We start from the raw sequence: 25,314 nt of genomic DNA, 5'->3' as shown, positions 1-25,314 counted from the left end.
ATGATTTAATGGTCAGTTTAATTGGTCAAGCACTCTTTGGACCGGGCAAGACGCATTATGGTACTCTTCTACAATGTCCTTAGAGTTAATATTATCCATTGGTTAGGTGGTCCAAAGCGTGCTGCATGGATTAGGGCCCAAAGCTCTTTCGTGGTCCCGTTACACTCATTAAAGAAGTAATGATTTAGTGGTCATTTAAATTGGTCAAGCACTCTTTGGACCGGGCAAGACGCATTATTTTACCCTTCTATAAGGTCCTTAGACTTCCCATGACCCATTGGTTGGGCGGTCCAAGGCGTGCTGGTTTTGATTAGGGCCCAAATGTTTTTATTTCAGTTCCCGTTACATTTATTTAAAAAAATGTTGATTTAATGGTCAGTTTAATTTGTCAAGCACGCTTTGGACCGGGCAAGACGCATTATGGTATCCTTCTACAATGTGTTAAGAATTCATATGACCCATTGGTAAGGTGGTCCAAGGCGTGCTAGTCTTGATTAGGGCCTAAAGTGATTTTTTTCTGGTCCAGTTACATTAATTTAAGAACTCATGAAGTAGTGGTCATTTTAGTTGGTCAAGAACTATTTGGACCGGGCAAGATGCATTATGGTACCCTTCCACATAGTCGTTAGAGTTCATATGACCATGGGCCATTGATAAAACCTCTTTCCACGACCAAATGTTAAACATCTTGTAAGAAGCTTTTGTACCATTGTCGAATACGTAACTGAATAGGTAGCTCAGTTACTCATTTGCGAATATCGAACGAGGAACGGGGAATAAGTATCTAACTTCACACCGGTTTTCATTTCGAATTCACTAACATGCGGTGACCACCCATAACCCTATCAAAAATGCTAAAATTGCCAGAACCTTACCATGTCGATGACATCATCACTTACCTCCAAAGCCAAAATATTGAGACATATATGTTAGTGTGTTAGTCTTATCATTTCCGCTTGTTAATGAAACAGAACAAGGTGAGTACCGTACGGTTAAATTCCAGTTATTATATGCAAGCCTCCATAAATTTACTCACTGTTCGCGAAACGAGTTGGTTACGCGATCAGTTAGACTGGGTAGAAGAGAAACTACCATTGACCACTACAGTTAACATAACTCGCAGTAGCCTAACGCCGTAACGGTAGCCTAGCTTTTTAGACATAGGCCTAGCATCGTCTGCGGAAGGCTAGGCTCGATTCTAGCCTGTGTATCATACGTGATCGATTGTTACGTGAAGTAAATCACGACACTGAAATCTAGACTTTGGGAAATACACTAAACTAATTATGTTATGACAAAAACCTAGGCCTAACTGAAGCCTAGACTAGGCTATATTACATTTACAGTTTAAACACAACGCTTTCTGTACATTAGTAGCCTAGTTAAGTTAGTACAGACCACAGTATCACTATCATTGTATCAATCTGCAGTCTTCAAACTTTTAAGTTAATGTCCAATCAAGTGACAATGAAGGAAGTAGCAAATTCAGCACACGTTCAGTGATACATATTCATGTGAAGGCACTGGCTAGCATTGAAAACATTCTTGCAGACCTGTTGGATGATTTACTCAAGTAAGGTTTCATTATACCTAGTTTCCCCCAAATTTTGAATGTAGGCCTCTGTTCTAGAAAATACAGCATGCTTAAAAAATAGGTTAACTTGAAACTTGATGATAAAGCACAAACATCAGTGCAACTGAACTGGAGTACCTCACCTGTTTGAAATGGTATTATTACCATGTATCATGTTGAACTAATAATGATGCAGTAAATTATTGAAGTGTTTATATATTTTGTGTAGCAGTTTACAGGTTTATGAATTTTATTTCACATAAATTACTGAAAACAGTGTGCTTCACTGTGCATAATCTGTTAAATACATATTCCCACTTGTGTAGCGATTTGTCCATTTTGCATAGCATTAGTCGATGCAATACCAGAAAAATTATTCCCAGTGATGAGGAAAAGGTGGAGAGAATAGGGAAAGGATGGGGATCATACATGTACATTAATGTAACACTTTAAAGTACCTGAAATAATTCTTTGTGCAAAGTACTGGCATTTTACTGTAAGGAGTGTTCCATCAATCTGGAAGTGCAATCATTTTGGGTAACCAAGCATTGTCGATAAAGGAGTGATAAGTGGCTCTGTGAGCTTTCTTTTGACAGTACATGTTGCACCCTTTGTACCACCTTGTATAGCATTGTACTCATGAACATTGCATGTACTTGCAGGTAGTATATAAGCATTTCTCTTCTACATGAACACAACACATGACATTATGAACACAGGCAATAGTTGATACAGGTTGTGTATCCACTTGGTGTATACACATAAGTCTCAGCTTCAGACTGTTGTCTCATGATGTGATGTAAACTCTGGAGCATTGATCGGCAAACTTTGGGGCATGAGCCAACATGGACCCACAAAAACATGTTGATGGGTTGTAGGACTTTTCTAGATGTAGGAAAATTTTAACATCCTTTTAGACCTTCCTGGTGACAACTATTAGTCCTCACTCGGGTAGTCTGAACATCAATTCTGAGGGATGGGAGTCTGAGTTCTAACTCAGTTCTCATGGAAGCTCTTAGATCAGTAGCATTAAAGTTTGTGGATCACTGCTCTAGACAGTATACATGTATGCAAGTTGATTGTTGTCTTCCTTCATTATTGATATCACTCCTTTTTCACTGTAACATCATATTTCTTTTCTAGCATGTTTCTGTTTATCCTTCTCCTGTTTTGCACGCTCTGTTCGTTGTGTTTTCTAGTGTTGTAGAATCTCTCACCTTACAAGACTTGATTCACATGTGATTGGATCAAATGTGTCGGTACGTCTTTGTGCATGGCAGCGGACAACCGATCGTGCCTTCGACGTCATTCTACTCCCACCAAAAGCAGCTCAGGACAAGAGACTGAGCCCAAAACAAGGAGATCAGCCGTGAGAAGGTAGTGTTTCATAGTAGATTGCAATTAAAGAAAAAAGGAAAAGAAAAGAAGGACAGCATTGAGTAAAATAGGAACACAATGTTACTTAAGCTGTGTCACATACATTGTAGGCTACTATACATGTGGAAACTATATTATTTGTGAAGACTGAAGACTAACATGTTACTTTAGCTGTGTCACATACACTGTAGGCTACTGTTCATTACAATGTGGAAACTATAAATGATTTGTGTAACATTGTTGTTAATGAGTTTTCTCATTAGCAACATGTTACCTTAGCTGTGTCACATCAACTGTAGGCTACTGTACATTACAATGTAGAAACCATGTACGATTTGTGAAGACTCATTAACATGTAGCAGGATTGAGAAAACTTGGTGTTTACTAAAGCTTAGTCAAGCATGCAATATGAATTGGTAGTATCAATCACATCAGTGATTTAGTGTTCAAGAATACTTTCTTAAACATAATTTGAGAACCAACAATTTGGTTCTTAGGTATTAGTGGGATAGATTCATACAAAACTAATTCCAAAATTTGTGGAGAAACGTCGAACATGCCAGAAGATCCAAGCAAAATCATTAGGAACTTACAGTAGTATCCCTGTCACCATTCTTTCTAAGATGGTGGCAAACAGTTTTGTTTAAAGGCATTGAAGACACGCCCCAAACTGCGTGCGGCCATCTGAAAAAGTTAACTTTCTGTTGCTTGCAAGTGACGTTTTGTTCGTGTCACTACAAAATGCAGACAGTAATGAAACCTGTACTTTGTTATCTTTACCTGGACTTAAGATGTCCATAGCTGTATTGTTTGTACACTGTGCTGTGGGTATTGACCGCAGCTGTGTGTACTGACTGTACATTAGTGTCTAATTACTAGGGCTGTAACGGTTAACCAGTTAACCGACTGAACGGCCGGATAAACCCCTATTGTTACCCCGTTCGACAACGTGGCGAGTCTGCGTCTAATCCTTTCAAATTTATATTGTATTTAAGCAGTAAACGTTTTCTTTATTATGATGTAATTTCAGTTCAGTGTTCCCTCTAAGGTGCGGGATTCCATTCAACAGACTCAGTAATCCCACAAAGAAAACATTTGTCTGCTGGAAATCCCCGCATCGTTTTCTTGCATTCGCGATAAGTTTATATTCAATGCACAACGTATACACTTGACTGTAAAAAAAAAACCTGAAAATCAGTAGAGAAATAACCAATTGTGTACGAAAAGTAAGTTGGTACACCTTTCAAATTTTACGAAAGATCGAGCAAAAAACTTTCGAAAAATTCATGCGAAACTGGCATATCGTGCTAAATGCAACTAATGTCATGTAAACAAGGCTCTAGTACACCCAATTATGAATAAAACGTAAGAACACATCTGGTGTTAAGCGGTGAAAAAGTATATTCTAGAATTTCCAAAATTACGGAGAAAATAATATCCTACCATAGTTTAGTGTATAGCAAATAGCCTAACCACCTCGTCGGTTACGGATCTCACGTAACTACAAAAACACAACTAATTGTATATTGCGAAGTTTACGTTTTCTACAAGAACATGGAAACAATATTAAGCATTTAGTTAATCATGCCAAGTGGCCTTAAACATGTGATTACAAGGTTTACTTTCATGTATCACGTGGAATAGATTGTCTTGTTCATGCGGAGGAGTCAGTTGCCTGTTTTACTTACCTAGCTGTTACGGGGAGTATTTTACCTACTTTTCTTAAACGTCTAAGATAATAAGTCTCATAACTTAACCGAACCTTTACTGACTGACCTTATTAATTCTAGACCATGAAACGTTCCTTGGCAACATGCCAAAAAATTGTTAACAACAGGTGTTAGACAGGGGATGAGCTCACAGTTGTTTGGCAAGGTACCTTGGAAAATGTATAGCCTACCGTACAGTAGTTGTAGTATAGTGCAAGCTATTGTTAGGCAGTCTAGGAATGGGGCTTTGCCGAACGTTGTTTCATAAAATCGCATGTTTTTTTAAGTTAAACTTTTTAATGATTGTAAGACAGATAGACCTCTTTTCATTTTATAAAAAAAATATGGCTACTCTAACTTGTCATTTCAAAATTTTCATCAGTTTCGTGACAATTTAAATTAAAAAAAGTTGTCAGTATTTTGCATCCACAGCTGCGAATATTTTATCGCCAGACGCGCCAAATTTTCTGGGGCGTTTACCCCTGGACTCCTACAAGGGGTTCCACCACATGACCCCACCGGGGGACTACCCCACGCCATTATGCTACGCGTGCTAATTGTGTTTGCTGCGCGAACTCCGGCGGGAAATCGACAGGGTGTTCGCGGGAAATTTTACAATGTTTTCCACACTTCCCCCCTACCCTCTGCCTACCCCGCCACAATGCACAAATTCAATATATCTGTGACCCATTGTTGTACTTGTAATTGCGTAGGCCTAGCCCTACTACTGTACACTTCTGTAGTAATCGCTTCCTAACAACCGACTTTCCTAACCTTGGCCTAGCTGGTGAAAGCCTTGTAGTCTAACACTCCATATGATCGCGAACTTCAATACACAATGCCAATATTAAGTAGGCCTAGTAATATTAGGCTTATAACAGCCATACAATGCCTGCGCTATTACAGTATGGGCTCCGCAATTAACGAAGAAATATTTGCTTCAAATATCTCTGTAACAGTTACCGATGAACTGAAAGAGAAACAAAAATCTGTTTAAAACTTCATGAAAACGTGCGATTCGTCTTTTTCAATGCAACGATCGTCAAAACTAAGCAAATACAACCAAATTCTTGACATACGCGTTACAAAAAAACGATACTTGCAGCGCTATTTTGAGAATGTACTTCCGCATCAAAAGTGGTGGCGCTCTTTCGGAATTATAATCTGAGCTATATAACTCGTGATTTTCGGCTCTTATTTTGAGGCAACAACACGGGTTACGTTTAAACGTTAACCGTTCGGTTAATAGAAACGGTTAACCGGTTAGTGAATTAACCGGAATGACACAGCCCTACTAATTACCCCCGTAGCAAGCTGTATGTGCATTTTCTGGGATCGATGGTGGTGTCTAACACTTCTGTTACACCTCATTAGAAACTAGGTCAGATTATTGGCATTAGACGTTCCTTTTTGAGTCTTCACACCCTTTAAATTTCTCATTTTGGCCACAAAGTCACACAAATGAGAGTTTTGCAGTGTTCACCACTTTTGTTACACTAGTGCACTTTACAGAGCACCCATTTCATTGTATGTAGTCATTTAGCACTAGTACTTGTATGGTACATATGATTAGTACTTAGCAAACTTCACTGCATGAAAAGTGAGTATACATTGATACTGTATCACTGTACTGCATGGTAAGTTCTCATTGAGTGGTGACTTGATAAATGTTGTACTGCTGAGTACTCACTGTACTTTAGGTGTAGATACATGATGGATACTCACTATTCTATGTATGGTGAGTACTCACTGTACTTTAGGTGTAGATACATGATTGATACTCACTATTCTATGTATGGTGAGTACTCACTGTACATTAGGTGTAGATACAAAGATAGATACTCACTATTCCATGTATTGTGAGTACTCACTGTACTTTAGGTGTAGATACATGATGGATATTTACTATTGTATGGTGAGTACTCACTGTACTTAAGGTGTAGATACATGATGGATACTCACTATTCTATGTATGCCATGGTGAGTACTCACTGTACTTTAGGTGTAGATACATGATGGATACTCACTATTCTATGTATGGTGAGTACTCACTGTACATTAGGTGTAGATACATGATGGACACTCACTATTCTATGTATGGTCAGTACTCACTGCTTACATGATGGATACTCACTATTCTATGTATGGTGAGTACTCACTGTACATAGTAGTGCTTGCACGGGTTATCCGGGTACCCGCCCGACGCGATACTACCCGGTTCCTAATTTATTACCTGAATCCTACGCAAAGTGTATTTCAGCACTATTTTATTTGTGCTTCATGGATATTGTTAAAGGTGAGTATTTCAATGTTGTGTCAATTGTGATCAATGTTGCTGTTGCATGATGTATCTCTTACAGACTTTTCTGTATGTTTAATACACTGTTACACAGATTGCTCATAGGTCAATTAGCATTCAGGATTATTTAAAGGGAGCAGTTAGTATGTTTGGTATTATTTGCATCTAGTTAACTTTTGGTACAGCCTGTCAAAACTTGGACTCAAAATGACATCTACTGTAAAAATTGAATTTTAATTTGTAGCTGAAGTCTAAGGTTAAAATGTCCCACTGTTATCAGTTACTAATTTAATTATAAACCTCTGAACAATCACATTGTAACCTCTTGTTTCCCTCTGATGTTTGATTGCAACAAGCTATGTGGACATTTGTAGTACTGTACACTACATAAATGCAATTAGATCATATACGTTTTGAAACCTAACTGCAGTAGGCCTACTGTACAGTACGTACACGGTACATACAGGAACTTCTTGCACAGTATCACAGATACTCAGATACATTGCTTAAAAGGTCAAACTTGAAAGCCATGTGTGTCATGACCAGTGTTGTAGTCTAGTGCAGTACATATCAATCATAAGGTCTCGAGTTCGAGTCACTCCAAGATTAATGTATGTCATCCAGTTACAGAGTTAATTGTTGACAATTGACAACTCATAATCATGGATGTAAAATATGAATCTAAGAGACTGACTTTGGTCAGCTTGCGGCTTTAATAAGCCAATGAAGGCTTCTTCGCAAGTTCCTGCTTGCAGGACGATCTAAAATACATACAATTAATACATACGTATCTAAGGCAATATTTATTTCACTAAGTAATGAATTAACTCTTATATACTTGATATTATTGTAACATAAGCACAGGTCTAGTTATATGCTAGTGATCTCTAAAAGCAGTGTGTGAATTTTATTTTATTACCTAAGTGGCCACCCATGAGCAGTTTCCAACATGATAAGAGATAATACCAAATCAGATGTGATTGTACTAAATGACTCTGTTAATCATATTGTCATTTCATATCAATTTGAGACCTAACCTTGTTGTAAAACAATAAGTCTTTTGTGTGTGACAGACTATACTCGTCACAACATGTAATTGTTGAAGGAAAAAATTCCATTGAAGGTCAGCTGTGATTGACTGTAACTGACTGTTTTGGATTAGATAAATTATGAAGCTCACTATATACTAAACTGTATCATCATACGATATGTGCAGAGCTTTAATATGAGAATAAAGATTTGAGTATTTAAAACTACCTTGTTTGACGATCTGCTTTTACAAAGTTTTCAAAGTTTTTGATGGTGGCGGAAGCTTTCATTGAGTTTTGGTACCATGAAGTGATGTTTCGATATGCTTCCCATGACCCTCTCTTTCGATATTGTTCTGAGGGAGAACTGAAGTGTCGTACATTTAGGTTTTAAGCTCTGTGATATTGTAGTATATACTGCTTCAATACTACCCTGAACTGTGTGTGAAATCCATATGCAGGTAGCATTTTCTGTTTGGAAAACCTTTCTTTTGGAATAATTTCAAACTTAAAACTTTGTATCTGGCAACAGCAGGGTGAGTTGCATCACCAATGCAACTTAACTGAGAAAACTGCCTCGGTTTTGTTAAAGTGCAGTTAATAGTTAAAGACCATGATTCATTTCAAACTTCAGGGATTTGTTAGTTTTCATGAAGTATGCACACATACATCTGTGAAACAAAAAAGAGGGTTACAGGTAAATAGAAAGAATCCAGCATTCTCAACCCAAAAATTCCAATGAAAATATGAAGTTACCAACTTACTGTAGCTTACTTTTCTATATTTGTTTGAGCTTCAAATGATTGTCAGAAACAAAAAAGAGGTTTACAGTGACAGTACAGTATAGTATAGTACAGCAGTGGCGGATCCAGGATTTCGCCGAAGGGGGGCCCAGATGGGAAATGCCTAATCGTCGTCCTGGGGGAGGGGTCCAAGGGGAAGTGGGTGCCCCCCTCCCCTTTGGAAAATTTCACAAAATATGGAGGTCCTCGGTGCAATCTGGTGCTACTTTTCATGAAAGTTTGGAGTAAAATTTATTTCCAATAATTCTTGTATTCATGGTTTGCCGGGCATATATTTGCAATTTCGAGCAATGAGCTGGGATTTACGTCTTTGGGGAGTAGGTGGTGATGCAAACTACTTTTTACCAGGCGACTCCAGGCCATTTCATCTTGGATGTCCCCTTCCAGATGGAGACTATTGATGCAGTCAGAGTGCCCCTGTCACCTTCACTTTATCAGAATGATTCTGTGCTCTTTTTGCAAATTTATTTTACAAAAAATTACACGCACAGTGGCGTAGCTAGGATTTTTTGAGTGGGGGGCCATGGGGGGCTGTTCTTTTTTGTAAGGGGGCCGGAGGTTACTATCTAAGCGGAGCGCCACCTTGGTTGGCGCGGAGCGTACAGAGAAAATTTGAGATTTCAGCACCCCCCAGATCGCAGGAGACGGCACCTGTGAGGCAAAATAGCAACCAAAAAGATGTGCAACTTTGGTGACAGAAATGCAAAAAAAGTTTTTTCTCTTTCATGCTGACTGGCCTTGCCAACTCAGCCAGACTTTTAACTTGAGGGAAGTTGGCATCATTTGTCGTTTCAAGCTGTCAAGGCCTTTCTCCCAACTCAAACCCCTGTGGGCTACCGGTAGATTTGCAGGATATGCCCACATGTGGACTAAAATATCATTAGAGGAAGGGGATGGAAGACTAACATGCATCGATGTTTCGGTAATGGTCCACATTGGTGGCTCGGTGCTAATTAGGCCATTTATTGGGTTTCTTGAGGCAGCTATCATCAGAATCTGGCTTTTTGTGCCAATCGATGACCGATAACATGTATTGGTATGTAAATTTCTTCTTCATATATCTAGCAACACTCTAAAAACAAATGAGTGGATTTCATTCCATTGGAGTGATCACTCGGCGCACTTCAAATTAAGAGTGAAATTTAACTCTATTGGAGTTAACCCTCACTCCTAATATGAGTGAATATAACTCTATTAGGAGTTAAGATTTACTCCAATGGATTGGAAATTCACTCTTACACCGGAATGTGCTCAGTGATCACTGCCATGGAGTGAAATTCACCTATGTTTTTATCAGTACAGTACAGTGCATATCATCATAGACGTACGTACTACGTACGTTCGTATATCAGACGCACTCGATACCCACGATACGATACGGTCCTGGAGAAACTATTTCCACTCATCATTTTTTAAGGCGATTCAGTAGTGAGTATTGAACAGGCACAGCCGCATGTTTGCAGGAAATTCAGAATTCCCAATATTTTATATCTCTACCAGTAGTGAAAATCATGTTTCGACAGTTTCGCGGGCATAAAAAAGTTGTTTTGTGGAATATTCAATGACATATCAGGGGCGGATGCAGGATTTGTGACAGGGGGGGGGTCTGACTGGTCCAGCCGCGCCTGAACGTAAGACTATCTAAGCGGAGCGCCATCATCGGTTGGCGCGGAGCGTACAAGAAAATTTTTGGCTTTACAAACCCCCCAGATGGCCGGAAACGGCACTTCCCGAGTATTCTAAGCAGCATGTACCTAGCCTGAAAATATGGATCTCATGTCTGCAATTTCTCAATTGATGAGAAAAAAACAATCTATGAAATATGGTATTACATATCAGATGAGTTGAGATGATACAAAAATCATGCCTTTAGCCCCCAATCCCCTCCCGTTCCGTCACCACTGTTTGATGCAGGGCCAGGTCCAGGATTCTGGAAGGGTGAGGGGTTTGCTCATGAAAAATTCGTTAGCGCATCCTAGCAGCCTACCGCTCTGTAACCTCACCACCCAAAACATTCGAACACCACCTCGAGTTTGAAACTTTTCGGTCTGAAAATTGAGATCGTTTGGCATTTTTGGCACGTGTAGCACGCGTGCACACTATAGTTCATTTGACGGAAAAGACACACCTGGATGACTTGTGAGGATAACCGCTTTTCTGACGTCCTACATGTTTAAAATTGGCGTTTAATTTAAATATTTTTTCTCTCTCTTTTTTTCTCTCTTTTTTTTCTCTCTTTTTTTTTTGGCCAAGAGCAGGGGGGTCCGGACCCCCTGGACCCCCCTGGATCCGCGCCTGCATATATTCATTTGACTCGAGGCAATATATGAAAACCTGATACCTCGGCTCAGTACAAACGGAGCCAATCTTTTGATAGATTGTTGCGCTAGGTGGAAGCACTGAACATATTTTCAGCATCGCATTTCGATATCGCGCAGCACAACAAGGTTCGTGGTATATGGTCGCAATCGTCGCATCGACTATTGCCATGCCATGCTGTGTGACCATTCTCATGATTACTACAGATATTGTATTTTCTTATTCTGCCAGATGCAGACGAGATAATTGTGTAACTCTATTTCCCAAATTATTGAACAAAAAATATAAGTGAATCGCACTTATTTTTATTTTTTTACAAAAAATTTTTTTACCCCATTCCCAGTGGGGGGCCAGCCTATTTCATGGGGGGCCTCGGCCCCCCAGGCCCCCCGTAGCTACGCCACTGATCACGCATGGGGCATCGGTAAAAAAATCAGGATTTTCAAAAAGGGGGGGGGCCCGGGCCCCCCCCTGGATCCGCCCCTGTACAGTACAGTACAGTACAGTACAGTACAGTATAGTATAGTATAACTAGTATAGTATAGTATGGAGTTTTATATACAGGAGTGTGAGATGGTTTGTGGTTTCGTTACTGTCCATCTCATTGTAGGCAACATCCTGTCGGAATTCAATAAAACATTAATTTAGCCATAGGATGCACACTTTAACTACACTATTAGGGTATAATGAATATGTGATTGCAGCCACCAGGTCACTTTTAATTACAGTAGAGATTAATTAGAGGAATACTCCAAAATAAAAAATGTTTGTGTGTGAAAAACTTTAATTTCAAAGCCCTTGTTTCTTTTTCAAATCTTTGAATATTTTTGTATACTTAAATGTTTAGATAAATATATTCATCTTTTTTTCCCCCCTCCACCCATCAGGAATTCACAGCCTACTGTGAAGGTTTGTTCTGCCATGAGTGACGACGTAAGCAATTCTCCCACACATTCTTGCTTGAAGAATCCGTCCGGAGTCGGTGAGGGTCCTCAGTCCACGTCTTTGGTGAGACCTCATAGCGCTCCATCTTCATCTTCTGGTATTCCAGTCAGAAACAGAAGACTCACCCTGGAGGATGTAGAGGCAGCATCGCAGCCGTTGGGCGGAGGTTGGAGGAGCCGCAACATGCGGGGCAAACTACCAGACAGGGTCACTTTAATCGTAGATAACACTCGTTTCATAGTCGACCCTAATCTGTTCACTCAACACCCAAACACTATGCTGGGAAGGTGAGATTTAATATTATCCACCTACCAAATAAAATTGATGGAACTTTGAAATTACCAGTTCTGATCACTACATCGTAACAGGAAATAATTTAGGATAAAACTATTGTGTACATTGCAGTTTTGAAAGCTTGTTGCCTCTTGTACAGTAAAATAGCCTACTATGTTACCTATGTAGAAAATGAAAAAACAACATCTTTGCATGTCTGTAGCCATGCCCATTTTGCATAGATCTAGCATTTTGCTATCAGATTCTGAATTAATTTGACCTGTTAATAGTTTAATGATGTGACTTGCATGTGACATAGACATGCAACGATGATGTTTTTTTTTTTCATTTTTTACACATGTAACATCTTCATATTTATTCCTTCATTTTCCTCTGGACTCTTTGTACTGTAACTGGCATATTAGTAGTGTTTGCACCAGGTAGTGAATTCTCAGACCAGAAGTAACATGGTTCAAATTGATAGGTATAATTACCATGCTCCAATGAGAGCATGCATACAATTTGTTTGTCATCAAAAAGTATCATTCTCCAAATTTATATAACTGTACTGTTTTAGCATGCCCCAGTTAGAGTGTACGTACAGTTTATTTATGTGTGATACTAGATCACATAAGTGATAGCATTATTACAGTTTATTTACTACTGGTAAATAATATAAAAAATAATAAATATTTACATTGTTTCCTTGTACTTTTCAAAGTGTATTGACCTGGCTTCTCTGTGAAGCAGATATCTTATTCATTTTGCTTCCATATTTTGTCGTCAGAATGTTCACCAACGGAGTAGAATCATCGATGACGAAACCCAACGAGAAAGGAGAATACCCGCTAGCAGAGGGGGTGACATCAGAAATATTCTCAGCTGTTCTGGTAAGTCGCTATATTAATATTTAATATCAAAATAAAATAAAACTGTTAGCAAACTGCTTATCCACTAGAGGGCCTGTGCAAGAGAATGTGTAAAAGTAAGTTGGCCTGACGTTGCGATCCTAGCAGGATCTTCAAATGCTAAAAAAAAAATTATAATATTTAACATATATACTAAAAGACACGTTTCAGACATGTCTGTCATATTGATGACATACAGATGAATAAGTGATCATGTTTCTCAGAGGGTATTACTGTAATGGCATTGAACAACCCTGACAAGGTGGGAGAAGTTACTGTGGTCACTTGCATGGGGATTGTACTTTACCAGTATAGCACCCAAATGTTCTAGAAGCTCAAATAAACTTAGAAGGGATAGAAAAAGACGGATTTCGAAGCCACCGTCCTGAGCACATTTCGCTTCTTTGAGACATCTTGTTGGCATAAAATGTGTAATTAATTTGCCATGGAATAATTTTAATCAGAATCTTCAGTTCAGTGATGATAAACATGGAGCCAATGGTACTGCTGATCAGTAAGTATAATAATCACGCCTGCATCTGAGTGACATTGCATCTGTGTGACATTAGAATCTTCAGTTCAGTAATGATAAACATGGAGCCAATAGTACTGTTGATCAGTAAGTATAATACTTACACCTACATCTGAGTAACATTGTTTCGGAGTGACATTAGAATCTTCAGTTCAGTGATGATAAACATGGAGCCAATAGTACTGTTGATCAGTAAGTATAATAATTACACCTACATCTGAGTGACATTGCATCTAAGTGACATAAGAATCTTCAGTGATGATCAACTTGAAACCAATAGTACTGTTGATCAGTAAGTATAATAATTACACCTACATCTGAGTGACATTGTATCTGAGTTACATCAGAATCTTCAGTTCAGTGGTGATAAACATGGAGCCAATGGTACTGTTGATCAGTAAGTATAATAATTACACCTACATCTGAGTGACATTGTATGTTGGTAGCTGATGTGTGAACTTATTTTCATTTTACTATGTGTTTGATGCCTCAAAATGATGTTTTATAATTGACAGGAATTCTACAAGCAGGGTATCATCCGTTGTCCACCCAGTTTGGAAGTTTCCGACCTCCGAGAAGCCTGTGATTATCTACTGATACCATTCAACGATAGATCCATAAGATGTCAAAATCTCAGTAAGTTTGAAAAGCCTGAAATGTAGTCTGCCTGTTAGTTGATAAAAGTGTTCTCCTTCTTCATCATCGTACTCAACAAGTGTCATTCAAACTGTAGCTGTGAAGTGATGAAATTAGACTTGCTCCATGTTTCTGTGAATTTCAAGTGGTGTTGACGTTTGCCCTTTAACATTTTAGTACAGATATCTCTTCAAGTAGAGTTATGCAATGATATTGATAGAAAATATTGATTCTTAATCGAAGCTTGTATGTGGAGCACAGCTATATGCACAAGGAACTAGAGGAATTTATCAAAGTTAGCATTTATGTTCCCTACAAGCCTTTCAAGTATGTCCCTGAGAACACAGCATAATCGTCAATAGGAAAGGGTGAGAATTCTAAGTGAAATGGTAAACTGGTACTATTGGTACAAAGGTAATATCTGTACAGAGGTAATATTGATCGTTCATTTTGTTTTGATTGTTCATTTCTTTTTGATCCTTCATTTCAGGGAGTTTTCTTCATGAAATATCCAACGATGGTGCCAGGGAAGAATTTGAGAAGTTCCTGGACGCCTTAATCCTTCCGGAAATGGTTTCATGTGCTAGGGTGAGTTACAGTGTAGATAATGTCTAGCCCGGGGAATTAATTTAAATTTTCAATTTTTTCTTCTATTTGGACTGACAAAATAGAACCACTTCTGTGTGAAATTCCAATACATAACCTATCCACACTTAAACTAAAAATACACAGATAAAAACAGAGACAATGTTGGTGTGAGTTTCAAGTATCTTGTTCCAATGTGGTAATGTATTCCATTGAACAGTGTAATGCTTTATACAAAAAGGTAGTTAGCTGTTTGTGTTTTAGGAATCTCAGAGGACTCTTGATGACTGTGTAATAGGCCCAAGAATCTGATTTGATTTGATTTGAAAAAACTTTATTTCAACCGTCGTCGCTTAACATAATAAGTATGAATAGTTATACAGAAATGTGGGATAAGATGTACCTTTAAGCAGCTTGAAACTAAAGAAATGATGAATGTAAATGATAAAATAGGTTGAGGGGAATCCAAAGAAGCTATAACTAGCTTATGTAAGGTCCCCTAGGAACAAAAGACAGATACAGGGAAAACAGACAAAAGGAAACATCAACAATAGACAATTACACTTAATTATACAGAAGCAGAAAATATAGCACAAAGGCAAATAACAAATTTATGACAAATTAGTCGTCAGTTGAATACTTTATAATTAGATAACGTTTTAGATGACCTTTAAATGAGATAAGACTGGTTTTATTTTTAATGTTATCCGGCAGTGAATTCCATATTTGGGGCTCATGTATTTAATAAAACGTTGGCTATTTTTGAGATGATAAAAACGAGGGAGAAGGGTATCTTCAGATCATGAATGATCTGTGTTCAGTGTTGTCAATTCTGATAATAATATTCTCCAGAATACAATCGGTTCTATACATCCTGGACCAGGTAATTAATAACTTATTAATTTTAATGTACCTGACATTATTTATTCTTTTATATCACAGAGAGGCGAGCGTGAGTGTCACATCGTGATATTATTGGAGGAGGATGTAGTCGAATGGGATGAAGAGTACCCACCTGCTGCTGGAGAAGAGAATGCTCAAGGTAATAATTCATTCGGTCATTTTGCCCCTTACCTGCTACCCCTTCCATGTATTACATTTATATTCCCTAGAAAACCACTGGCAGAGTGTTTAATTACATCAGGCTTATCTATCTTCTATTAGTTTACAGGTTTTCATAGGCATCCTTGTAATATGGATTCAGGGGAACTAGCAGCTACAATAAAAGAATGAGTATATATTATGGATGGGAGAGGATGGGTGTAGGGTACAAGAAACTTAGTTACTAATGAAACTATGTTTACAGAATTTTCCTGTGAGGAATACCAGTTCACTTGTACACATGAGTATTATCATAAGAAACCTGTTTGTGTGTTAACTAGTACAGCCAGAATGACTTGTAGCTTGTGTTATCTATAAACTGCCATTAGAGTTTGGGTAGTCAAGGACAATAAAGGTAAATTTATGTAACAGGGTGAGCATCTATGAAAGGGCATTGCTTTAAACAAGGGGCACCTGTTTGGACTGGGTAGTTTTATTTACCACAATACCTTGAGGCAACAAGGGTAAGTTCTTGGTATTGGAACCAATTCTTCAAGGGTGTTTGTTATCCAGGTCTCACATTTGTGGTCTATTTCTTTAAGACTGTTTGTTATCCAGGTCTCATATTTGTGTTCTATTTCTTTAATGGTGTTTGCTATCCAGGTCTCACATATGTGGTCTATTTCTTTAAGACTGTTTGTTATCCAGGTCTCACATTTGTGTTTTATTTCTTTAAGAGTGTTTGTTAACCAGGTCTCACATTTGTGTTTTATTTCTTTAAGAGTGTTTGTTATCCAGGTCTCATATTTGTGTTCTATTTCTTTAATGGTGTTTGCTATCCAGGTCTCACATATGTGGTCTATTTCTTTAATGGTGTTTGTTATCCAGGTCTCACATATGTATTCTATTTCTTTAAGACTGTTTGTTATCCAGGTCTCACATTTGTGTTCTATTTCTTTAAGAGTGTTTGTTATCCAGGTCTCACATTTGTGTTCTATTTCTTTAAGACTGTTTGTTATCCAGGTCTCACATTTGTGTTTTATTTTTTTAAGGGTGCTTGTTATCCAGGTCTCAAATTTGTGTTCTATTTCTTTAAGACTGTTTGCTATCCAGGTCTCACATTTGTGTTCTATTTCTTTAAGACTGTTTGTTATCCAGGTCTCACATTTGTGTTCTATTTCTTTAAGAGTGTTTGTTATTCAGGTCTCACATTTGTGTTCTGTTTCTTTAAGAGTGTTTGTTATCCAGGTCTCACATTTGTGTTCTATTCTTTAAGACTGTTTGTTATCCAGGTCTCACATTTGTGTTTTATTTTTTTAAGGGTGCTTGTTATCCAGGTCTCAAATTTGTGTTCTATTTCTTTAAGACTGTTTGTTATCCAGGTCTCACATTTGTGTTCTATTCTTTAAGACTGTTTGTTATCCAGGTCTCACATTTGTGTTCTATTTCTTTAAGAGTGTTTGTTACCAGGTCTCACATTTGTGTTCTATTTCTTTAAGACTGTTTGTTATCCAGGTCTCACATTTGTGCACTATTTCTTTAATGGTGTTTGTTATCCAGGTCTCACATTTGTGTTCTATTTCTTTAAGATTGTTTGTTAATCAGGTCTCACATTTGTGTTCTATTTCTTTAAGACTGTTTGTTATCCAGGTCTCACATTTGTGTTTTATTTCAGTGTTATACTGCACCCTCCTCTATCGATTCTTCCGATACATCGAAAATCGAGAAGTGGCCAAATCAGTACTGACAGAAAGAGGCTTGAAGAAGATCAGACTTGGCATCGAAGGTAGTTTTAATAATCCTTTAATTCTGCCATCTTGGGGATGTTTATCAGGGTTGGAACTCCAAGGCACCCATAGCATTCTAGCTGTGCGGTTTTACCAACTATCCTATGAATCGCTTCTATTCTTTCTCCTTTGTATTCGCAATCTTTTATGTTAACTTTGTATTTTATCTTGATATTATCTTCTCTTTACTCAATCTGGTATTTTATTGTATTTGTTTTTTGTTGTTGTTGTCTCAAATTTATTTTTTGTGCATCTTCGCAGGTTATCCAACGTATAAGGAAAAAGTTAAACTCAGACCAGGAAATAAACCTGAGGGTAGGTCACACAATGACTATTCGTAATGAAAATTAACTGATTGTAACATGAAGAGTTGTTGACAGAAAACAATGACATATTTGAATCTTAATTGTCATTACTGCACAGTACTGTCCTTAGCTCTCAATACATCATAGAAATGGATATGATGTTTCATCAACATTAAAAGGAATATGGAAGACAAAAACATCACTTGCTGCTCAATGGACAGAATGGGTCATCTAAATAAGTAGAATTAGTAAGTCAGTTCTGATGGAAACTGTCAAGGGTTTCGGTCACCACAGATGTTCTAGATGTTCTGTTTCTAGCACAGAATGTATGTGATTGTGTGCTTTTTGTGTTCCTTCCCATCAAATATTTGAATCAGGATATTAACTTTAAGTTACTGGTGGCAAGTTTGGTGCTTGGATGGCACAAGAAGATTATTATAATTATCTATACCAATGCCACAAAAGAATTTATTTTTGCCTTAAAAAATGCAACTAGATGACAGTTAGCCCTGTTAGTTATATCCTAAACAACTTCAGCCTTGATCCTTAAATGCAAATTAGACTAGGTCTAAGTACGTCTGCCATGGACGTACCATAATAGGATAGCAACAGGCCTAGTCTCACCAAGAAAATGTACATGATTTGAGAAAGTATATTCCTCCTTGTTTCTAAACAGTTATCTATAACTACGTCCAGAGACCTTTCATCCGTCTCTCATGGGAGAAGGAGGAGAATAAGAGCAGACATGTTGATTTCCAGTGCGTCAGAAGCCGCTCCATCCCAAACTTGGCATCTGTCTCCTCCGACCCCCCTGTCAACCCGGATAATAACCCTCAGCCTGAAGGGATAGCCCTCATGCAGCAACCGCAAGAGCTGAATTATGGAGACGAAGATCCTAACTGAAAGCTGCTTCTTCCAGAGCTGTAAGATTGAAGCGATATGCCTCCAGCCAATCAGTGGCCTTTACAGTACTCAGAGGACTTACTATACAGAGTGTGGTATTACCAGTGTTTGTTTGTTTAGTGAATGAACAATGCATTATGGGATCGGTCTCAATGATGTCATCACGCCTGCATGATGTTGTATATCTGATGATGATCGGGTAAGAACATGTTCAGGTGATAAGGCAGCTAGCTCTTGGTATTTTTTCTTATCTTTAAATGGAAAAAAAAATTAACAACTTAACAATTGCTGAGCATATTGGTAATGTTTTTTGTAAGGACCACCACACTTTCTGGATATTCTTGCAGTCTTTTGAGTGATTAGTGATATTGTGAATGGTTAAAATAAGATTCATTCAGTACTGCTGGTTTAAATCTGCTATTAATGCCAGTTTATGTCACTACTGCTGGTGTAGTTCTGGTGTTAAGACCAGTTTATGTCACTACTGCTGGTGTAGCTCTGGTGTCTAGACCATCTCACATCAGTGATGATGGTGTAAGTCTGGTTTTAAGACCAGTTTATTTCATGACTGCTGGTGTACTTCTGGTATTAAAACCATCTCACATCAGTGATGATGGTGTAAGTCTGGTGTTAAGACCAGTTTATGTCACTACTGCTGGTGTAGTTCTGGTGTTAAGACCATTTCACATCAGTGCTGTTGGTTTAAGTCTGGTTTTAAGACTAGTTTATGTCACTACTGCTGGTGTAGTTCTGGTGTTAAGACCATCTCACATCAGTGCTAATGGTTTAAGTGAGACCAGTTTATGTCACAACTGCTGGTGTAGTTCTGGTGTTAAGACAAGTTTCCCCAGTAGTAGTGCTGGTGTTTGTTTGGTCTTGATCTCATGTTAGGGTCATTATACTGGTGCTGAATTGCTGTGTTTGGTTTGAGTATAGGCTGGCTGAATCTTACTCTTCTTATCATTAGTCCTAAAGGATTAATGCTCTTTACTTCCCTTGCACTTGTTCTAAGAGTGACAAAGGACCTGAAAACTGGGGTTTACCATCTTACAAGAGGTGTAACATATTGGCTCTTGGTAAACGTGAAAGTGATTGATGATTAGAAAAAGTGAATATACATAGGCGTAGGAGCCTAATTAGATTTGGGGGCTGTAACGACTTGCCTGAAAAATATAACCTAAACAACCAAAACAATATAACCAATATATAACCAATATAACCAAAACAACATGTTAATGTGCATACGATATAGGCAATCATTGGTTATTACATCACATGCCAATAACATACAATCATTTTCCGTGTAACCCTTCCATATTGGTAACATTATTGGGGAAGTTGTTACAATAATAGTGATAATAATAATAATATAAGTTTAACCATTGAAAAACACATTGCAAATTATTCTTCTTTCAGTAGGTGCCCAAAAAATTCTCAGCATATTGCCTGAATTTTCACAAAAAAGTTTGGTTGGGGGGCTGTAGCCCTCCCCCCCAGCCCCCCTGCCTCCTACGCCTATTTGAATACATCATTTAAGCAATTAAATATCTTTGAATGGGTTAATTGTTTCTGGATCTGTGTTCTTTCCTCAAGTGCTGTTAACATCGAAGAGGGTTTTGAGTATCTGGTTCAGCATTTTGCATTTTGACAAAATTAGATTTGGCTTGGACACATCTGTGCTGCAATCAAATTGACTTATGAAATATTATAAAAAAATTGACATTTCCGTGAGTCATGTCAATGATATATCATTTCGAGGGGGGGGTGGGGGATAGGGGGAGGGTTAATGACTGCTTACTTCACTGGTTAATATTTATCTTGACTTATATTTGGGATCAAGTCATCACATATAAGGTGCTCTTCTTGCTGTGACATTTATCTGTGAAATATTAACCATTCTGTAGAGTTGTAACAAGTTACTTTACTTAATACAGTTGAGTCAAGTCATAACCTGTTACAACAATGACTTGCATCAGCATGAGTCAGAGATAGTTACTGCTTGAGTTATATGCTGAACACTATGATTCTATCCTTGTATAGAGTATTTATAAAGCCCAAGTCTTCTGATACAGAGAGCGTTTTTAATCATCACATTTAACGGGTGGGAACATTACATTAAAGGTAAGTTCAGTTGAAACCACCTATTTTATACACATTTTACTACGATTTTTGTTTGTTGAAAAGTCAGCTTTAATGACATATTTAGGTGTAGAGATATTTCATTTATTGATAAAAAAAAGCATGTATTTCATATCACACATGATTGTTTCATATTCTTACATAACATGTATGTATTAATTATTGAAAGACATCATTGTTTGGCAATGTGTCTTGCTGTCTGTGTACTAGTTAGATATCTGTTTTGTTTCAGAAATATTATCCCTTAAGAGGCTAAGTTTTGAGAGCAGTTGCCTTGTTACCTTACACTTCACATATATTCATCTGATATTTAAATCTTTTAGAATTTTGCCTTAAAAAGTGAGCAAAAAGGTTGTTTGGCTTTTGTTCCACATTAAACCTCACAGACGTTTGACTACAAAATGATCGAGAAACGGAAAAATTCAAAATTAAGTTGGTTACTTACAACAGCAAACATTTTGACTGAAACAGGAACCATTAGTGTGACATTGTATCAAGTGATATCCAGTGATGTCAAGTGATCTCAAAGTGTGGCACTTTATCAAGTGATCTTAAGATGTCCTTATTTATCCCTGTTGTATGGTTAGACGAGTAGTTTCTTTTCATTTAAAGTGAATACATAGTACCATCCATAATGTGTTAAGGAGAGACAGGCTAGACACAGCTCTGTTTATACAACCACAGGACCTGAATACATAGTACCTTCTGTTATGTGTTAAGAACAGTCAGGCTAGATATAGCTCTGTTATACTACCATAGGACTTGCTGTTAAACCAGTGCATTGCCATTTTAGAGGTTAGAGGTGTGTAATTTAGAAGTCAAGTCTTGCAATTATACTCAGTATCCATCCAGGGAACTTTTAGGTTTATTTACATCACAAAGAGCACCATGGGTGATTAGCATAATAAATTGTCATATTGTAATTAAGAGGGCAGACAGTAAACATCTTTCTTCATTTATTGTGATTGTTTGGCAATTAATTAAGACGTTACGATATTATAACTAATTTCATTTTATTGCTTTATATTTTAAATGTAAATCAGTCATCACAGTACTATTTCTCTCTGTTCCATTTTGTAAATGTTACTGCTTGGTCCACTACCAAGGGTGTGTTGACATATAGACTGTACTCTATTTGGAAACTGGACTCCTTGTAAGACCTTTTTTGTATCCCAGGGATAATTGGTGGTAGAAGTGGTTACATAACATTGGAGTAATTAGAGGGGAAGGAAGGAGATGAATGAAAAACAATTTATCAGAAGCAATTTTACAGGTCAGTTATATATGACCATATTTTTGGTTGTATAATGCTGAAATTAAATTCAAAACTATTTGGTTAGTGAGAGTAAAAAATGCTTTGTGTATTGTAACTGTCATACTGTCAGTTGACAACTGTCGACAGTCAGTTGGCAGCCGTGGCACCCTCATCAAGTTGCTGCCGTCACACAGTCAGCTGGTGACCGCCACACTATCTAGTGACCCCCACACCGTGGGCTGGTGACCGCCACGCTGTCAGCTGGTGACTGTCACACCACCATCTGGTGACCACCACACCATGAGCTGGTGACCGCCACACCGTCATCTGGTGACCATCACACTGTGGGCTGGTGAGCGCTACACTGTCAGCTGGTCACCAACACAGTCAGCTGGTGACCTTCATACCGTCGGCTGTGACCAACACTGTCAACTGGTGACCGTCACACCATCAGCTGGTGACCGTCACACCGACATCTGGTGACCGCCACACTGTCAGCAGGTGACCGCCACACTGTCAGCTGGTGACCGCCACACAGTGGGCTGGTGACCGCCACAATGTCAGCTGGTGACCAACACACCATCGACTGGTGACCGTCACACCGTCAGCTGGTGACAGTCACACCGGATGGTCTGCTGGCCAATGTCAAACTGCCAGGTTCTTTGGTTGCACCTTTGTGTGCTGGTTAGGTCTGTGGTCTTATATATACTGACATTTACTGTTTCAGTGAGGTTCTGTTGTTTCCAGTAGATACACAAATGGTCATTTCTGCCATAACATTCTTTGTTTGTTATCTTTTGCTAATTTCTGCTTTATACTGCAATGTTTTGTATTATTTGTTCAATTTACCCTTGCCATGCATGAAGCATTGATTTGTAAGATTTTACAGATTGAGAGATATGAAAGTATGAATAAACATGAATAAGATGATTTTCAAAACATATATATATTAACGGTTAGTTTCGTTTTCTTTTTAAATAATTGAAGTATTAGTTTGTATTTAGGTTTGTCCAAAGGAGTTTTATGTCTAAAAGCTAGTTTTCATTCTCAGAAAGTAGTGCCCCTCATTGATGATACAGTAACCTTTGAGTACCTCATGGATGAAACATTTACCTTAGAGCACTTCATAGAAGTTGCAATTAGTACCTTGTGGAGGAAATGGTTAGCAAGAGCTGGCTGTGTGTTCAAGTACAATGCCATGATATGCTAGTCTATATCAGCTTTATTTTACCTTGATGTCTGCCTCCATTGGCTGGATAAATCCAATAAACCCTCAATTTCCTTTGAATTGTGGGTAAACAGCAACTCCTTGTGTGTGAAGGAAGTGGAGAGGGCAGGGGCTATTATGAACTTTGATAAAGTCGATCCATATCATATGGTGGCTTTTACATGGACCAAGACACCCAACAACACTAGGGCCGCCATTGGTAGTGATGTCAATATATGTCGGCTGCCACTGTTAAAAACATTGGTTTGTCTCCAACCAAACTACTACCCCAACCCCCCCCCCCCCACCAACCCACATCACACTCAATCATGTCCAGGTCCCTTTGGCAAACACTACTGTTAATGATCTTCAAAAGGCAGAAAGACTAAAAGTATACTGTACGTTAAATGTTGTTAAATTAAACAGGTCCTCAGCTGTAGTTGGAAATGAGAATCATCAGCTCTTAAAATAAGTCATTCTTCGCCCAAATACATGATCTCATGAGTGCTAAATTGTGTAAACGAAAAAAAAAACAACTAGATAAATAAATAAATACAATCCATCTAGTTTCTTGTGTCAGTGCAGATTCAAAACTTAATCGGAATGCGAAGTACGTTTTGAATGAATGAATAATTTAAGAAATAAAAATTTCCTGTGTCACCAGTTAATTCTGCCATCTAGCATGTTCTGTGGTAAATACAGACGATGCAATGCACAACATCATTCAGTGTTAACTAATCTTGTTTTATTTGGTGCCTACGAATATTTTTTGGCGCCTTCAGTTACCAGCGCAGTATGCATTCATTGGACTGAAGATGCGTTTGCGCGCCCTTTCTGTTAAATACTCAACGAGATAAAAACACTGTGAGCGCTCTTTGTATTGTATTCCACATACCGAGGGTGATTCAATTACAATGTAGGTAAGAGAAAGTTGCAAGTTTTGCGCGGACGAACAGACAATCTTTATTTGGATTGAACTGAAGTGGAAGTTGAAATACTGAGTGAACAAACCTTTAACGAGGTAAGGGTGGTTAATCCATATCTTGTCACTCTTGTGACTCTGAATTTTAAGCGGTTGTAAAAATTCCCATACCCCTCGCTCAACATTGCTGAAGGCATATATAGTAGCTCCCGCGCGCGCGTTAATGTTACAATTCACGCGAAGCACATCGCAGTGATCCGGGTCCAATATATACATACACCTGTGGATTCGGGTAAGTGTAATGCACTATTTCCCCGGCATGGCCACACTGAATCGACAGTACAGAAAGCAAGAGATTAGTACGGAAGCGTAGAAGGGATATGTGAATTTACGACAAACAACAACTAGTCAGGTTGTATGTATTAGATCCTCCTTCAAGTGCAAGCAGGAACTCGCGACAAGAATGATAAAATAATAAGTTAAGTATGATAAAAAGTTGAAAATTGGCGTTTCGATGACATATTCTAAATCGTCAAAATGTCGAATATCTGAAAAAATCTAATATTTGACGTTTTGGCGAGATGCATCAACTCTTCAAATTGTCAAAAACGTGAAATTACCAACTTGCACTACGCTAAATCTGGAGTGGTATAATGTCGTCAAAACGTCAATCTTTAGATATTCTGCATTTTTAATGAGTTAATTTAGGGCGACAAAACGTCAATTATTAAATACTCATTTGTCATGTCTATACTAAGGCTTCCGTAG

General features: G+C 38.1%; 1 protein-coding gene across 2 annotated transcripts; it reads left to right on the top strand.

The window, feature by feature from the left end:
- The first annotated feature begins 846 nt into the window (after positions 1–846).
- LOC139969016 (BTB/POZ domain-containing protein 10-like) lies at positions 847–23,360 on the top strand. 2 transcript variants are annotated; one of them, XM_071973709.1, is made up of 10 exons: positions 864–977; positions 2,773–2,950; positions 11,996–12,340; positions 13,114–13,216; positions 14,282–14,402; positions 14,893–14,990; positions 15,930–16,029; positions 17,704–17,814; positions 18,077–18,130; positions 18,797–23,360. In XM_071973709.1, exons 2-10 carry the CDS (start codon positions 2,847–2,849, stop codon positions 19,021–19,023), a joined length of 1,263 nt encoding a protein of 420 aa, XP_071829810.1. In that variant the 5' UTR covers positions 864–977; positions 2,773–2,846; the 3' UTR covers positions 19,024–23,360. The 2 variants fall into 2 exon arrangements, with proteins under 2 accessions (XP_071829817.1, XP_071829810.1); XM_071973716.1 differs by lacking the exon at positions 2,773–2,950 and having other exon boundaries at positions 847–977.
- Positions 23,361–25,314: the final 1,954 nt, after the last annotated feature.

The sequence above is a fragment of the Apostichopus japonicus genome, chromosome 1, assembly GCF_037975245.1.
Source record: "Apostichopus japonicus isolate 1M-3 chromosome 1, ASM3797524v1, whole genome shotgun sequence".
In the NCBI taxonomy this organism is placed as follows: domain Eukaryota; kingdom Metazoa; phylum Echinodermata; class Holothuroidea; order Aspidochirotida; family Stichopodidae; genus Apostichopus; species Apostichopus japonicus.
The sequence above is the reverse complement of the archived record's forward strand: the minus strand, read 5'-3'. Positions and strand labels throughout refer to the sequence as shown.

What these genes read in the sequence shown, in the direction of transcription:
- LOC139969016 (XM_071973709.1), top strand. Translation starts at nt 2,847, where the DNA reads ATGGCAGCGGACAACCGATCGTGCCTTCGACGTCATTCTACTCCCACC. An exon ending in CATAAGATGTCAAAATCTCA is followed by an intron (nt 14,403 to 14,892) that starts GTAAGTTTGAAA and finishes CCTTCATTTCAG; the next exon opens with GGAGTTTTCTTCATGAAATA. An exon ending in AAATGGTTTCATGTGCTAGG is followed by an intron (nt 14,991 to 15,929) that starts GTGAGTTACAGT and finishes TTTATATCACAG; the next exon opens with AGAGGCGAGCGTGAGTGTCA.